Source organism: Tenrec ecaudatus, chromosome 7 (genome assembly GCF_050624435.1).
Source record: "Tenrec ecaudatus isolate mTenEca1 chromosome 7, mTenEca1.hap1, whole genome shotgun sequence".
NCBI classification, from domain to species: domain Eukaryota; kingdom Metazoa; phylum Chordata; class Mammalia; order Afrosoricida; family Tenrecidae; genus Tenrec; species Tenrec ecaudatus.
Window position 1 is genome coordinate 117,472,559 of NC_134536.1, and position 17,785 is coordinate 117,490,343.

General features: G+C 46.2%; 1 protein-coding gene across 1 annotated transcript in view; it reads right to left on the reverse strand.

Annotated features, from left to right (window-relative positions):
- The window catches only part of LRRC1 (leucine rich repeat containing 1), a 159,894-nt gene that overhangs the window by 93,721 nt on the left and 48,388 nt on the right, over positions 1–17,785 (reverse strand). Inside the window, exon 2 of the mRNA XM_075554964.1 lies at positions 3,817–3,934. Within this exon, the coding sequence (XP_075411079.1) occupies positions 3,817–3,934 (118 nt within the window). The remainder of the gene's footprint in view (positions 1–3,816; positions 3,935–17,785) is intronic.

Genomic DNA, 17,785 nt, shown 5'->3' on the forward strand with positions numbered 1-17,785 from the left:
GGAGGGATGGTTGGTGTCGAAACGGATAAACAAGGAGAGGGGGTGGTGGAGGGGGTGGCAATCAGCCGCAGGAGCCTGAAGAGCTCAGCTGTGGCCCTCAGCCCTGTCGAATTCAAGACACACAAGTCTCCCGATAGAGAAACAGCGCTCGCAAAAGCAAGAGAGTCAGCTTTGGGCAGGACAGCGTCTCGCTCTCCATCAGGACATGCTAGTGCCAGTCTTCTGTAAAACTTCAGCAGCAACAGTGACGAGGGAAGCTGCTCTCTGCTTAACACGCTGGTGAACTGCAGCCTCGGAGGGGGGCAGCAAGGAGAGAGAGAACAACGGCTTGACAATGGAGGCTGGTCTGAAGTCTGCCTGGGTGAAAACTGGCTCCTGCCATGTGTCTGCAGTGGGTGTAGGGAGTTGGATCCGAAGCAGCAGCAAAAAAGGGGCTGACAGTTACTAGCTGGGTAGGAGGACTTCTAGACACCCTAGGTTTTCTGCTGGCCAGGGAGAGCTTTTTTCAAGGCATGCCCAAAGCAGCAAGACTCAATGTTACACAAGGTCATTCCAATTGGCTTCAAGATCAGTGTCAGATGCCACTAAACAAAGGCACAGCTACAAACCGCAGACCCTTATCATCATCCCTTGGTTGGACAGGGGCAACTGACTCAAGCACCCGAAGTCTAGACCTGAGGGGAGAGAGAGAGAGAGAGAGAGAGAGAGAGAGAGAGAGAGAGAGAGAGAGAGAGAGAGAAAGACTCTGCTGTCTACCTCCTCCCACGGTCTGGCCTACAGATGACCTGAACTACAACTATCTCACTTTTAATTCAGTTCCTGTTGGTTCAAGTTTGAAAAATAATTAGTGTGCAGAGCTCCTGGTCATGTTTTTTGATTTTGATGTTGTTGTCTTGGTCTGGCCTTGGTCCTTCTCGTGGTGTGGTGTCCTTCTGGCCCTTAAGAGAAATAAACCCGTGGCTCCTTGGGCAGAGCCTACTAATTCTACCCAGAGTTCTGCTACTTCCACCAGGCCTGGAGCACCCTCACAGGTTTCGCCAGTTAGTACATCACCTATAAAACCAAACTGCCTGCCACTAAGTCGACTGTGATGCACAGTGACCCTAAAGAGCAGAGTAAAACTGTCTGTGTGTTTCTGACACTGTGCCTATTTACAGGAGTAGAAAGCCTCGTCTTTCTTCTGTGGAGTGGCTGGGAGTCTGGAACTATTGACCTTCCATTCAGTAGTCCATTGAACCCAAAGACTCCTTATTCTTTTAAAGAATTAGGAATAATGATATTTTAATGGATTTTTTCTCTCTCACACAATACTAATATGTAGAAAAAACTGTTAGGACCACCAGCAATAGAAGGTAAACCTAGAAATAAATGCACTGTGCTATTATGGCAATCCAGAAGGGGAAAATGATAACTTTCTCACCCTGATTCAATATTAAGAATTGTTATTTCCCAGGAATGCTCAAAATCATTTCTAGCAGCGTGCTGCTGGTGTGAGCCTTACTCTTTGGGGGAGAAAACGTGAACTAAATGGATAATGACACAGTACTGTGATGTAAGTCAAATTACAGAACAGACTATAAAATTCAAATGACTAAGCCGTGGGGCAGGATTCAGGATGCATTAAGAAAGCCTGCCCAGGATTCTTGGACAGCAAGATACGACTGTGGAGTGATGCTCTTCCCACGTAACCAGAGGTCCTTTGCCTTAGATGGCCAAGCTTCCGGAAGCACAGGGAACAGACATAACAGAGCAGGGCAGACGCTGACCTGGATGTACTTTACCACACAAGGCTGCTGCTGCAGACCTTCATTCTAAGCAATTATTTTGCGCTTTGTGTTCTTAGATAACATTTCAACAGCATATTCAATTATTAATTTCATATGCTGCGGTCGGCCTACATGTTCAGAGAAAGCACCAGTTTCTGTTTTCACATATTTTACCGTTTCCCTGATAAGATAGCAGCCCAGCCCGTCAGGACGTGAGAAGGGAGTTACTGCCTTGGACTCTCGGGCTGCGTAGGAGGCAAGTGGGGCCTTGTCGGGAAACCAGGGCCAGCACCGTCAGGGAGGAGCTGCCAAAGTCCACCAGGCACTGCGTGGCAGAGTCCGCCACTGAGTCACTGGGCCTGCCCCAAGCCTCTCCACTTTTAGCTCCGGAAAGAACCCTCCAAGCCTACCAAGTCTACAAGCTTTCTCCTCTTCCTCCCACGTCCACCCATCTCTTTTCTCATGCAACACGCAATCTGCTAGACTTGGTGCCTGAAACATCAGAGAACAGAGCCACACAAGTCAGCGTCGGCAGAACGTGGCTGACCTTCTTTGCTTAGAAATGGTGCCCATGAAAACCACGCTCCTCCCTGGTTCCTAACTGTTTTTGGAGATAAATATGAAGCTTGTCTTTGCTCCCTCTCTCAAGCAAGGAATGAACATCAAGGAGTTTCTGCAGTGACTCTTGGAGTCCAAGCAGCTTGAGCGGCTGTGGGCTCTAGCCTCTTCTCCTTCAACCAGGACAAGCCTATAGGAAGGTGGGAGAGACTGAGCAAACTCCCCGGTTATTCACTGCAGCTCAAGCTTGGCACGCACGGATGCCAACGCCCTGCCTTCCTGCACCAGGATCACAGCGCTGCTCTCCGGCCCATCAGGAACTGAGGAAGTCACCACCAAACAGTGGTCCGCCTAGTTACCGCCCTGCCGCAAACAAGGGCTGGGCAGGGTGAAAAGGGGCAGCCAGAGCCTCACTCAGGCCTCCAGGCCTCAAAGCCATACAAAAGCAGGATTGCTCACACTGGCTCTCAGACGGCAAGCAAGCGCTCTCATTTTTAATTACCTGCCCAGTGGATTAGCAGATTCACATTCATGTGATCTTATCTAGGAAGAGAGTAAAGCATCCCCCCACCTGCACCCCCAGACTTTGCCTGACTTGTAAATCGCCCAAGACTCCATATCCTACTGGGTATAGTAGATGTGACCGTGTCTGACGGGCATTGGTGCAGTGTTTTCACAAATGCAAAGAAAGCCCTAACGCAATTCACCACTCACTCTCTCCCTCCTTCCCTTCCGGGATTCTGTCGATCCCCAAAACCCACGGCCATCAAGTCAATTCCAGCTCATAGTGACCCTGGTGGACAGAGGAGGGAAAAACCCTGTGAGTTTCTGAGGCTGTAAATCTTTACAGGGGCAGGACATTTCTCCTTTTAACAAAGGACTAACTGGGGCATTCAATCTGCTGACCTCGAGTTAGCAGCCCAACATATAATACACACACCCCCAAAACCCCAAAACCAAACTCACTACCACTGAGTCAATGCCAACTCAAAAACCCCACAGGACAATGTAAAACTGCCCCTGTGGATTTCTTAGACTAACTCCAAGGGCTAGAGACCAGGACTGAGACTGAGACCCGTCTCTCTCACTCAGAGCGGTTGGTGGTTCAAACTTCTGACCTTGCAGTTAGCAACCCACCTTGAAACCACTATGCTGCCAGGACTCCTTACCAGTCCTCAATTTCATATTCAGTACAATGAGGGGCCAGGCGACTGCACCTATGAATTAGACTAACCCTACTTTGAGAACGCTGATCTTAAAAAAAAAAAACTTAAGACACGTCTTTGGCACATACAGATAAATTCACTTTACTCGTCAGAAATGGTCAATATGTAGATTGTTAGTTTCACCCCAAAATGTATGCATAGCTTTCTCATAACCACCACCATGCAAAGCACTTCCAAGAAAACAAATATCCAGCAGGCTTTTCAGAAAATAACCCCCAGCCCTCAGACAAGAGAAATGGCCAGTCCACGTGCGACCTCTTTCTTACCATTTCGAGACACATCGAGTTCCACTAGCTGCATAAAGTTTGCTATTTCGGGAGGGAGCCGTTGAATTTCGTTATCACTAAGTCCAAGCTTTCGTAATCTGACGAGTTGGAAAAATGGCTGAAAGACAAAAAGACAAAGGTCTCGCATCTTTTGGCAATGCAAGCTTTTAAACTTGTAAGAAATTCAACACAATGTGTCTTTTAAAAATTAACCAAGATGTCACCCATGTCAATTCCCTGATTTTTGCATCTTAGCATAGCCATGTGGGAGAGCTGGTGGAGCTGTGGGTTAAGCATTGGTGCTACCCCACGGAACACGGTAGCAGCTCCTCAAGAGAAAGCCGTGGGGCTGCCTGCTCACAGAAGATGTTCAACTCAGAACCCACTGGCTGCTAGTGCGTTTGGCTTGGCTTGGTTTAGACGCATGTGAGATGTTATCATTGAGAGACACTAAGTGCAGAGTATTTCTCCGTATGAAATGTGTAATGTGAACATTACACATAAACCATAATTTTTTCAAGGTCAATGACATTATAACGATACTTCTAGATAGCTATTACCATCATGCCATTAAAAATAAGAAAAACAAGCTAGAAAGTAGATAAGCTCCCTTTGGAACTTCAACGATAAAACTTATTCTGGTAAAATAAGAAAACCTATTAGCATATGATTAAATAAATAATGCAACATTATGCAAATAGTAAAAACGACGATAAAGCCCAGGAAACTCGAAAAGGTGTACAATGCAACCGTAACTAAGAAAGAGAGTACAGGCACGTTGTGTAAAATAGAATGAGTGCCTGTGGACAGACAGGACGAAGAAAGGAAAAAGAAAATGTTAAGTTTTGTTAGATGAGAACAATGCATTATTTTTTAATTACTTCTTTCTGAGCAAAAAAAGACATTTTAAAACAGAGAGCTATGCACTGCAGCAAATGAATGCTGCCAATTAGCTGCATATGGTAATGAAGAAAGCGCTCAAGAAAAGGACTAATCCTCCGAATCCCTTTACTCACACAGTTGAAGTCTAAATTCTTAAGGAAAGGTACTGGAAGGTTTTCATGCTGGTTGTACTAAAGCCTTAACTGACACAAAAGCCATTCAAGAGAGTCACATATTTGAATAATTGAGCTTATGCCAATTGTTCAGAGAGTCTGACAGTTTCATAATACATCAATGTGTTTACTCAAGTATGAAAAGCTCACTCACTTTGTTTTCCAGAAAAAGCGCAATAGCAAAAGCACAAAAACCAATTCCATACATTGGGGGAGCATTCAGAAATAATATAAGAAGCCAAGTCAATAAGGTGTGGAGCCAGAGCTACAGGGAACAGCAACAGGTTAGATTGTTCTGTCTGTGGAAACGATAACTTAGAGATGCCCACAGAAAGGAGACACTACAAAAGCAAGCCACTTAAGGTCTGGTTCTGCACACTGAAAAGGATGCTCAGATGGAGCTGTCACAAATACGACTTCATTCAGCGTGGGAAGCATACGCCAAACCGTGCACACACCGTTTGCGGTTCTTCCAAATGGACAACAGTACTTCCTCCCCCGCGATTTGACCTTCACGTGGTGCCTGCATACTTGACATCAACCCCTTTCTTATGAGGGACACCATGCCACTGAGACATCAGTAATTCTCAGACTCCCACTTTCTCAGGTAGTCAGGGACAAAACTCAACTAGCCGCATGCCCATCTGCCTTCCCTTCGTTACCGGCTGGGGCACAGGGAGAACAATTCATGAAGCTGTCCTGGCAGGGTGCCCTGGCACGGACCAACCATGGGGCGGACGGAACACAGAGACACCATTCTCCCAACTGTTCCCTGTGCGATCACAGCGTGATGGCTCCCTTGAGACATGTTTTGTACGACTGTGTACCTAACGAAACCCAAATTGCCACGACCACTGATGCCACACCACAGACTTTACAGCCACCTCGGATGTTGGCAGTGGAGACAGTCTGTAATTTAACCCAGTAAAATGTTTTCCTCCTGCTCCATGGGAGTCTGCATTCCGTCTTTCCTGTTCTTTTGGCGAGAATGCTAGTATCTCCCTAGAACGAGAAATGGAAAGTCTCAGGCCTATCACCATCCTGTCATTGTTTTATGACTACGTGGCCCATAAGTGCTGCTGCAATGTGCAAGGTCAGCAGTCTGAAACCACCAGCTGCTCGTGGGGAGAAAGACGACGCTTTCTACTCCTGTGAACAGCTACCATCAAGGAACCTGGGAGGGGCGGGTCTGTCCTGTCCTACAGGGTCGCTAGGAGCCAGCATCAACTCCATGATGGCACGTTTGGAATGGCTTGGTTTATGGCTGGAGATCGGTCGATTATCCCCCGGTTGCTCAGGATCCTCCTTGCTCATAGTGTAGAGAAAATATAAACTAAGCGCATAAAGAATCTTAGACATCCTGGGAAACGGTTTGACCATGAACTAGGACATGGAATTTGCTCACAGGGCTTCTGGGGGCTTTATCATCCTTCAACTAAAAGCTAATCCCTTTCCACACTACTTAACTCTTATCACATGCCTGACTCCTCTGCCCGTCTGGATGGGGCCCGGATACCTTTATGGTCTATAGTCTGCAGAGACAGACATGGGAAACCCATGCTTCTAATCTCAAGGTAAGATTAGTAATACAGTATCTATCCACTTGTATCTCCTGGCCTTGTTCTTTTTTAAGAAACTTGCAAAAATTAACGTGATATTACACAGAAATTCTACTGCTATGTATAGACTTTTAAAAAGCAACCAAAATGCAAGCAATAAAAAAACTCATATACATATCAAAATTTAAGAATGTGTTACAGTTCTCAGTAACTCAAAATGATAGCTAACCAAAGCATTAATCACAAATCTATCTGATAAAGGTACAGTCTTAGAAAAGTCTACCCAACTGTGAAAGTGAAGGTTTGCTCGGCGTAACACGGATGAATCTTAAAAGTACTGGTTATTTCTCGGCGTGAGAGAGGATCATGACCAGGAAGGGTATACAGTGACCTTTCAGAGCCCGGCAAGATTCCGTTTCTTAACTTGTGTGATAACTACAAGTGTTCGCTTTAAAATTTGTCATAAACTGAACATCTGTTTTATGGACTTTCTAATATATACAAAGGGCTTCAAAAAGTCTGTGGGGAAATTCCTTCACTTTTCACTTCCACTTTTCCACACACTTTTTGAAGCCCCTTGATCTGTTTTATTTCAGAATAAAAACATGTCATGTAGAGTTTGTAAGTAACTGTTGTTAGAGGCCATCGTCATTTCTGTCTTACAGTGACCCTGACCTAGGACAGAACAAGCCGGGCCCTGTCCTGCACCACTGCACAATAGTTCCAACGTTGGCTCCCATTGTTGCAGCTGCCCCGGCAATCCTGTTATTGAAGGTCGTCCTCTTTGTCATTGTCCCTCTGACTGGTCTCTCCTGACAACACATATCTAAAACACGTGAGATGAAGTCTCACCATCCTTGCTCTGCAGAGCATTCTGGCTGTACTTCTTCCAAGACTGACCGGCTTGCTCTTTTGAGTCAGCCCACAGTATTGTCAAGTTCCTTCGTCAGTACCGTAACTCAAACGCATCAAACCTTAGGTCTTCCTTAGGTAAGACACAATTTTAACACGCATATGATACAACGAAGAATGCCATGGCTTTACAGGTGCACCTCAGTCCTCAAAGGAACATCCTTGCTTTTCAATACTCTAAAGAGGTCTTGCGCAGCAAATTTATCTAATGCAGTATGTCATTTGATCTCTGTTCCTATGAGCATTGACTGTGGACCTGTTTATGGAGTTGAGAATGGCAAAGAAAAATACCAGACAATTAGAATGAAGATCCAATTCTTTATTTCGGTCCAGTTAATAGCAATGGAGACAATGGTATTAAATTTGGACGAGGAGGAAAATAAGGAGCAGCGGTCATATTGACCAGAGCAACAACAGCCACAGGAATGGCATGACTGCACAGCAGTAACGTCAGTGAGGGCTTCTCTGGCTTCTATAATAATCTTAACATTGCCACAATGCTGGTACCTATGTGTATCAGCTGGCCTTTGCTGCATGACAAATATCCCAAGCTTAGTGGCACAAAACAATGTGGATTTATTTTCTTCTTCGCAAGATTATGTGGGTTAATCTTGTACAGTTACTCTGTACGAGATCACTTGTACAGTTAATCTGTAAAACTACTCTGTGGCTTTCACCTGAACTCATTCATATAACTACTTTCAGCTAAAGCAGTGGTCCCCATGCCGTGACCCTTTAATACAGTTCCTCATGTTGGGGTGAGCCCCCCACCCCCAGCCATAATATTGCCCTTGCTACGTCATCATTCTAATTTTGCTACTGTTATGAATCGGGCGACCACTGTGAAAGGGTTCCTCGACCCCCAGGTTGAGAACCGCTGAGCTGGATGGCTGACGGGGCTGGAACATCCATCCTGGCCACGTGAATGTGTGTGACAGCTGGCATCCGCTGTCAGCTGCAGCTCCTTTAGTCTCCACGAGGTCATCTAATACGTGGCTAGAAGGTGATCTGATACGCTTTCAGAGCAGTGTTCAAAAAGGGGGAAAGGCGGAGGCTGCAAGGGCTCTTGGTGCCTAGGCTTTGAATTTGCACCATGTTGTTTCCGTCAGAGTCAACTCGGCAAAGCCAGTCATCAAGCCAGTCCAGTTTCAAGAGAATGCTGAAATGGTATCCAATTGTTGAACAGCAATTATTGAGCAGACAAACAAACAAAACCCCTCACACTCATTGAAAGAGGCCAAGGATGGTAGAAATTTAGTAGATACAATAACTTATTACAAAATGTGGCAGGATCCTAAGGCAGGCCACAGAAGAATTCATATAAGAAATAAAGAGATTATGCTACAAAAGACTGATTGATCACAGTGTAATCATTTCTACAAAGAAACTTGAAACTGATAGAATTGTGTACTGAACAAATTTTGGCACGGGTAGGATTTTTAACACAAAGGTAGATTATATACAAGGGGGAGATGGAAAAAAAACACGGAGTAGCAGTAAAGAAACCAGTTTTATTAAGCCAGAGAATGCACATAATCACATCGTAATTCCAAATTGAAAAGGGTTTCTACAAACTTTGAAAAGTAATAGCTACTAATTAAATAAATGTTAATGACATGGGAAAAACCAATTAGGACGAGTGTGTTTTGATAATGGGGTATGGGGTAGAAATGCCTTTGTAAAGAATACACATTAAATCATCTCGAGGGTCTACTTAGTTCTAAAACTGTTTAGACTACATTTCAAAATACCCACCATATAAGAAAAGTAAAAGTCCAGTAGGTGCAGAGTAGATAATAAGCATAGGTTTTAAAAATGCATAAAATGACAAGAAGTGAGGGAGGGAGGGTGGGAGAAAGAGTGGGTAAAATGAGGAGCTGATACAAAGGGCTCAAATAAAAAGAAAATGTTTGAGAATGATGACGGCAACAAATGTACAAATGTGCTTCCCACAATGGATGGGTGCATGGATTGTGATGGGTTGTACGAGTCCCCAATAAAATACTTTTTTTTAAAATAACCCTATCACATATGAAGTAATAGTAAGTCTCAGAAAAGGAGTCTTGCCAACTATGGAATTTGATCTATTGCAGAATGTGTTCTATAGCCTAACCAGATGCCTTAGTCCACGTAGGTGCCTACCGTTTTGAATATCCTGTTTCAGTATCCAAATGTTCTCCTTCTACTCCTGTTTTCATTCCATGTATCAGTGTTAATGACTAAAAGCTGCCGTACCCATGTAAAATCAATTCAAGTCAATCTCTCCTGTTGTATAAACATGTATTTCCAAAAAAATGAATTCTGTCCATATACCCTCCCCCCGTCCCCGCCAAAAAAAGGGCAGAAAGTGGGTCAACAGCTGCCTGAGTAATGGGGCGTGGCTGAAAACAGCCACAGGCTGCTTTGGGGTCTCTCAAATGGACTGTGGACATGGATGCCCTGGTCAGTGAATGCACTCCAAGGGAGTGCGCTGCACACGGACATTCTGTCTCACAGTAAAAAAGAAAGGCGCATAGGTGACACGATGACACCACTTCTAGTAAAATGAGACGATGCTAGAGACACACACATGCTTCCGTTCACTGCCATCACTACCCTAACCCAGTGAGAGAAGGCTTTTCAATGGGCGTTCACAGATGAGGGCAAGTTCAACAACTAATTGTACACCACTTAGTAGCATTCTGTTCTAATACGTTAGCTTCCCAAGTAAGACTCAAGGAGGCGCATCAGAGAACGCACAAAAACTATACAATGATGTTTTAACTAGCTTAAAGTAAAACAGAGCCAGCGGGGAAGGAGGGAGGGAAATGACAACATGCTGAAGGCTGGAAAACAGATAACAACTAAAGGAGTGCCCATGCTGTGCTCCAGCTCGGAGGAAACAAGCAAGTAAGCAGGTAAAACCTGCATGTGAGGTCCGGCGGCCAATCCAATCCCATCCCAGAGAGCAGACATGAAAGGAAAGAAATCTGGACAGACAAAAAAGGAACTTAAAGGCTTGAAGGTGAACAAGCGGCCATCTAGCTGGGAAGCAACAAAGTCCACATGGAAGAAGCACACCAGCCTGTGCGATCACGAGGTGTTGAAGTGATCAGGTATCAGGCATCATCAAAACAAAAAAATCATATCATTGTGAATGAGGTGGGGGGGGGGATGCGGAGTGGAGACCCAAAGCCCATTTGTAAGCCACTGGACATCCCCTTACAGAAGGGTCTGGGGAGGAGATGAGCCAGTCAGGGTGTGATGTAGCAACGATGAAACACACAACTTTCCTCTAGTTCCTAAATGCTTCCTCCCTACCCACTATCATAATCCCAATTCTACCTTGCAAGTCTGGCTAGACCAGAGGATGTGCATTGGTACTTATAGGAACTGGAAACACAGGAAATCCAGGGCGGATGATCCCTTCAGGGCCAGTGGTGTGAGTGGCGATACTGGGAGGGTGGAGGGAGGGTGGGTTGTAAAGGGGGAAGTGATTACAAGGATCTACATATAGCCTCCTCCCTGGGGGGTGGACAACAGAAAAGTGAGTGAAGGGAGATGTGGGCCAGGGCAAGATATGACAAAATAATAATTTACAAATTATCAAGGGTTCATGAGGGAGGGTGGAGAGGGGAGGAAGCGGAAAAAATGAGGAGCGGATGCCAGGGGCTTAGGTGGAGAGCAAAAGTTTTGAGCATGATGAAGGCAATGAATGTACAAATATGCTTTACACAGTTGATGTATGTATGGATTGTGATAGGAGTTGTATGAGCCCCTAATAAAACAATTTTAAAAGGGAGGGGGGATCAACTTTCTAGAGGACCATGGGTGTGCAAAAATCCAGATAAACCCTTGGGCAAGGAGGCGGCCCCACACGACTGGGAGAGCAGGAGGCTGAATCTGATGGAACTTGTGATAGGCCACAGTGAAAGGGCATAAAAGGTTTACAATTTTTTTTCTTTTAAGTTTGGTCGAGTTTTGGAGGCACATAGAGAAGTATATCACAGAGGCCCAGGATGGTGACTACGCTATCCATTCAACTGGTCATGCAATTTTATTTTTTTAAAAACAGTACCAAACAATTTCTAGAGAGACACAAAGTGGAAGTCAAAAGATTTGCAAAGACCTGAGAATATAAAATATTCTCATTAATATAAGTGCCCATTAATCTTGGGCCAAGTTATCAGACTTAAAAGGCCTAAACAAGTACTTTAATCAACATTTTCTCTGTAATCTGAAGCAGCGAGAAATAGTTTTGGAGTGTATTTGCTTGCCCATACAATCAATAAATTCAGGCTCACGGGAAAGGTCCCACACACTAGCTTACACATCGCAATTGTTTTTTTTTAACATTTTATTAGGGGCTCATACAACTCTTATCACAATCCACACATATACATACATCAATTGTATAAAGCACATCCATACATTCTTTGCCCTAATCACTCTCAAAGCATTTGCTCTCCACGTAAGCCCTTGGCATCAGGTCCTCTTTTTTTCCCCCTCCCTCCTCGCTCCCCACTCCCTCATGAGCCCTTGATAATCCACAGATTGTTATTTTGTCATATCTTGCCCTATCCGGAGTCTCCCTTCCCCCCCTTCTCTGCCGTCCATCTCCCAGGGAGGAGGTCACATGTGGATCCTTGTAATCAGTTTCCCCTTTTCAACCCACTCACCCTCCACTCTCCCAGCATCGCCCCTCACACCTCTGGTCCTGAAGGTATCGTCCACCCTGGATTCCCTGTGCCTCCAGCTCCCATATGCACCAGTGTACAGCCTCTGCCCCATCCAGTCTTGCAAGGTAGAAATTGTTTCGAGCTTCGGAGGTGCAGGTGCTCTTTCCTTCCTGGGACAAGGAAACGAGGGCCTGCTCCTTTCCTTCCAGGACCCTCAGACCCTCGAGGGATAGCCACGTTTCAGAGAAGCAAATGCATTCCCCACTGGGGTTTAGCTTATATACTGGAGCATTTATAAGAAAGATGTTTTCGGTTCACTTTGCTCCATGTATCTCCCATTCCAATTTTTCTGTCTTCTGGCCTCTATCGGTAACTGTAGCCCCTCTCGTTTGCTAATCTATTTTAACCTGTCTGAGGTGTTTGCACACACTGCCCAGTTGCCACTCCTAGTAGATCCTTTAAAGCAGCGGTTCTCAACCTGTGGCTCACGACCCTGTATTTCTGATGGTCTTAGGAACAGAGACCCCGCTCCTCTATCCAGCTCCAGCGGGTCGGCCCACATGCAGATACGCCCACATACCAGGTCACCTCAACCCGAGGAACTGAATGAAAGGGTCGCGGCAGTAGGAAGGTTGAGAACCACTGCTTTAAAGAGAACCTGTAAATGTTCCAACCCAAATGCAAGCCCACTGCAACAGAGTGGATTCGGACTCCTGGCGCCCCTCGATAAGGTTTCTGAGACTAAGTCTTTGTGGGAAAAGACAGCCTCACCGTTCTCCCACGGAGCAGCAGTGTGAACTGTAGACTGGAAGGTTCCAGCCCCAACACCTACCCCACTGGCTCCCGTAATTACAACAGCTCAAGAGTGGGTCGCTTTGAAAACGGAAAAGCCAGGAAGAAGGTTTTAGTGCTTGTGATAGAACCAGAGAGTGAAGATCGGTGAGTGAAGATCGGTGCTGGCAACAGGCATCGAGAAGAGAAACTTTTATTCAATGCAAGATACTTTGCACAGATCCTGAGCCCAAAGGCCAAGCTGCAGACCTGGGAAGCCAACCCCGACGGGGAACCCACAAGGTCTGGCTTGATCAGGGTTAGCACACGAAGGGTCAACTATGACCGGGAGGAAGAGGTCCACTTGACGCACTAACAACAAAGAGCTACTAAACACGGGGGGGGGGGGGGGGGGGGGGGGGGGTGTTGAATTCAAACAACAAACTATTAGGTGGCCATTAAAAATTGTTGGAAAAATCATTTAACATGGCAAGTACTTGTGGTTCCAGGGTTAGAGGGGAAAAAAAGAAGGTACTATATAACATGTTCCTTCTGTTAAAAGGAGAATATTGGAAGGTTAGGGGAAAACTGCTTTTTAAAAAGTTAATCTGGTGAGAGAAAACAACAACAACAATGCAACATTAAAACAAATGATCATGTAATCTGTAGATGGAGTTCTTTTTCCAATTTTAACCAATTGCATCATCAAGCAAAGTTTGAAAAGATGGAAGTAGTACTAGCTTACACATGGGTGCGGAGCGGGGTAGGGGAGGGGGCTCCCAATGAGAAGTGAAATAGGCATTTCATTTAAGTTTACCGATGTGACCTTTCAGGTTTTTAGAGGATTTTTCAATAAGCCTCCATTTTTTTCCACACGCTGACTGAGTCAAAATCGGCTGTGAAGTTTGGTTTGGGTGCCCAGGAAAATATTATGTGACTCTAACTGAATTGATCTTTGTTTAGTAGGCATTGTGCCATGGCTTCAGTACAATCATTGACCTAATGAGAAGAAGATGGGGCTTTCTACTCCTGTAGAGTCAACAGTCTCAGAAACCCACGGGAGCGGTTCTGCCCTGTCCAATAGGGTTGCTGTGCGTCAGTGTTGACTCGATGGCTGTGAGGGGTACTCGTAATCATGCTCAGGAGCGCGGCATCTATAATGCGCCTACTATGTGCAGGGACGGGGTCCTGATTGTTTAAGTTCTCAGCTGCTAGCAACTGAAACGTTGGAGGGGCAGGGGCAGTGAATGACATAACGTGGCTCTTCTAGCCAAAGTCTCTGACCTCGTAAGAAGGTCAAGGAAGATACTGATAAGGTTCACCTGTGAGTAATGGTGACCAGGATGTCCTGGAATGCCATCCTGGTGTCAAAAACATGGGCCCTCTGAGAAGCATGAGGAGGATCTCAGTACCAACTAGATCCAGGAGTGGAGGGCATCCTCTGGACCACAGATGCCTGCAGCACCGCCACCCTCACGGATCCAAAGACAGCTGTGACACCAGAGAGGCGGCAGCAGCAGAACCAGCAGACAGAGCATGAAACAGGGCTGAGGGACTTCCCAGCCCACAGAGCAAGTTAAGCCGAATGCTTTGGGGCAGCTTGCGGAGTAGGAGGGCCACAGCCACCTAATGGAGGGAGCTAGGCTTGCCGACTCACAGAAGCGGGGCTGAGTGCCTTTGGGCTGAAGCTTACTAGAACCCAGGCCCCTAGACACTTAATTCAGAGACCTGGGTTTGCAGACCCAAGGAATTTGAGCTGAGTGCCTTCAAGTAGAGGCTTATGTGCCCTTTGAGCACTTACAGGCTGCTCTGCAAGAACTCTGTAGCAGGCCCTGCTGGCCAACTATAATGTGAGCATTTCTCAGGTGAGAAAGAACAACCTGCAAAACACCCTTAATAAACCCTTTAATCACAAAATTTGTCTGTCTGTGAGTTCTGTATAGCCATTGCAATGGCTACTAGAGCCCGAAGATAAAGAAGAGAATGCTCGCTAAGACAACATAGGTGGCTCCCCAGGAAGATAGGATGGTTTGTTTCCCTAATGATGAAAACCCACTGCCACCAAAAGACAAACTACAACGTGCCCCGAGGGAGGGAGTCCAAGGTGCAACTTTATGGAGGGAGCGCCCTACATCTTTCTCCTGTGGAGTGGCCGGTGATGAAAACCCACCGCCCTGTAGGTTCGCAGCCGAGCGCTTAACCATTGTACCATTAGCCATACCATACAGCTTACAGCCTTGGAAGCCCGTGAGGCTCCTCTGCCCTAAAGGGGGGCTGTGAGTCAGAATCCATTCGAACACAGTGGGCTTGGGTCTTAGTTTTCTGGGCCGGATTTTGGAGTAAAGCAAAAGATGTTTAAATAAGATTCTTCCCTAACTTGTCTCAAGGGACAGCAAGATGTCATGAGAGACAAGGAGAACAGTAACTAACATGCAAGGTGGAAAGTGAAAATCCTTAATACGTGAGACCCTCCGGTTGTCATACACCACACCTCTGTTATGCTCCCAGGGAAACAAAAGGTCGGTGATGTCAATTTGTGATCAGTCACACCGCATCACATGGGAGCAAACAGATTCCTGGGACCTTCGAATAAGAATGGATGACTCGGAGGCACTGTGTAGGCAGTCTGTCTGGCTTTCCTCAGTAAACACACCCACACTGGAACCAGCACTCCCAGGGCCTCGGGAAGCAGTGACAGTCAGCAATGAGCCACTTGTGCAGGGGGTCTGGAGGGGAAAGGAGGATGCGCCGTGGAGGGTACACTCAGCTTCTGCTCAGAGTGAGGGACCAGATGATGACAACACAGTATATAGAACAATGTTGAGACGGCTACATACGCTGGGGGGCTTCAAACAGTTCTGGGAGAGATTCCATTACCTTCTAATTCCATTCCCCCACCAGCTGTTGGAAGCCATTCACACAGAGGCACCACAATCCAGCTGGGTTTTTAAGCAGGGGTGGTGGTGGGGCTTGAGGAGGGACACGGCCATATGGCCAGCACCAATGAGTCCTTCCCTTAGACCACGCAACACGGAGGATTTGCCCGTGCCTGGTTTTCATCTCCTGCAGGACTAAACGGATGGTGCCTATTCCCAGGATGTAATCTTTCTGGATATCAAATAAGAATCAGAGAAACTCCGGCAATAACACGGTACTTAAAAAATTAATCTCAGTTTCTAGATTACAATCACTCCTAGGTAATTAAGGGCTGCTCATAATCTATTAAGGCAGTATTTAATGGTACTTTTAGTGCCTGCTAATTATAAGTAAAGGGGAAGGCTCACTTCTTCCTGTTGATACAAAAGTGTTTTAAACCATTATCAAGAGATCTTGGAGGGTGGAGGGACCTACCTAACTAGTTAATATAAAGGCCTGTAGCCAAGTAGCCAGACCTAACAAAACTGCCAAACAGGTTAAGCCCGGCAGTGGCAACCATGTTACTATATTTACGTTGGAACGTACCATTCCAGGACCTGCCAAACCACTTTTCCAGGAGAGGAGCGAGGGTACTGTCAAGAAACTGAATCCAGACAAACCCAAACAGGGCAAAGAATTCAAGGCCCAAATGGACAGGTACTGGAGTCCCAGGAGACGGCAAGCGTCTAACCACCCAACCTCGGTTTGGCATGTGTTAAGAAGGCATGCAACACAGATTCATCGCGCGAGGCTGTCAGCTCACGCTGTGCAAACCCTGACCGGGTGGCTGGCGTTCAGAAATCAAATGACTGATGTATAATCACTGGAGCGTTCCACAGTGGAGAACTTCACCTTGTGCAAGAAGATATGTTTGAAAAGGTTCTAAACCTGCGTGAGCTACAAAGCACAGACACATGGCTTTTCTGTCACCCCAGTGTCAGATGTGACGCTGTGCGGCTCCAGTGTGCCCTGTGCCCGCTTACCTGCACCGAGACAGACAGACCTGCGTGCCAAAGCCTTTGCAGCTCCCGGGGCAGGTGCCCTTGGGGGCTCACGATGGTTCCTCTCTTTTATTTAAGTTTCTCACACACACTAAATCTGTACAGGTTCCTACTAAAATTAAAAGAGCACAGTGGGATTTGAAAAAAAAAGAAAGTCCATTCCCTGGCAACTCTCAAACAGGCAAAAACACAACAGAACACTCACTCATGCTCGCCACGTTACAGGGTCCCAAACGGAACCAAATATTAAATCCTAATATGAGCCACATGAAGAACCACAACCACAAGGCCTGATTTTGAGGACTTCTTGAATCACCCTACTGTTCGAGGAACAAGAGGAACCATTCGTGCCTGAGCGATTCTGCTCAGCTCCATGGTCTGCGGCGCAGTCAGGCTGAGGGCTCTAGTCTAACAGGCCTGCTTTCTTTGTGAAGCAGAAACAGCAACGCAAGGTCAGAGCTGATTCGTTTAGCTGCCCTTTTCGGCATTCTTTGCATTTCTTTCTTTCTTACTATGTCCCAGCAGCCTAGGTAAGAGGTCAGAATGGAATGCCTCGTATTCCTCTGTTGTAAGCATCTACACACAGGATGGTGGCGTGAGGGCCATACAACCAGGCCCTCTGCCAGCCCTCAGCCTAAGGACAGGGCTCTTTCACAGGGATTCAGCTCTTTAAATATGTCTGGCCACTGGATTGTATTTGCTGACCCGCTGGGTCCTCGGTATACAGACCAGGGAGTAAGTTTCCTGTTCAGTGCCACGAGTTCTCAGAGTGGAAGCTCTCCCCCTTTCTGACCAAGGGTCATCAAAAAGAATCTGGGAACAGGGAGACATGGAAACAAAGCTACAGGAGTCTTCGAAATCTGAATCCCAGCATCAAGTGTGTGGGACAACAAACACAACATTTTATACATATGAATCGTTGCATGGGAGTGAGGGACGGGCTCAATGCTCAAAGGGCCTCAAGAAGAAGAACCCGTAAATACTAGTTAACTATTCCTTTAGCTCCTCAGCCGTGTGCCATTAGCTGAGACTTCAGGGCATGGCACACGTGGGAGGTTTTCTCCAAAAGCTCCCAGGGCAATTTTCCGAGGAAACTC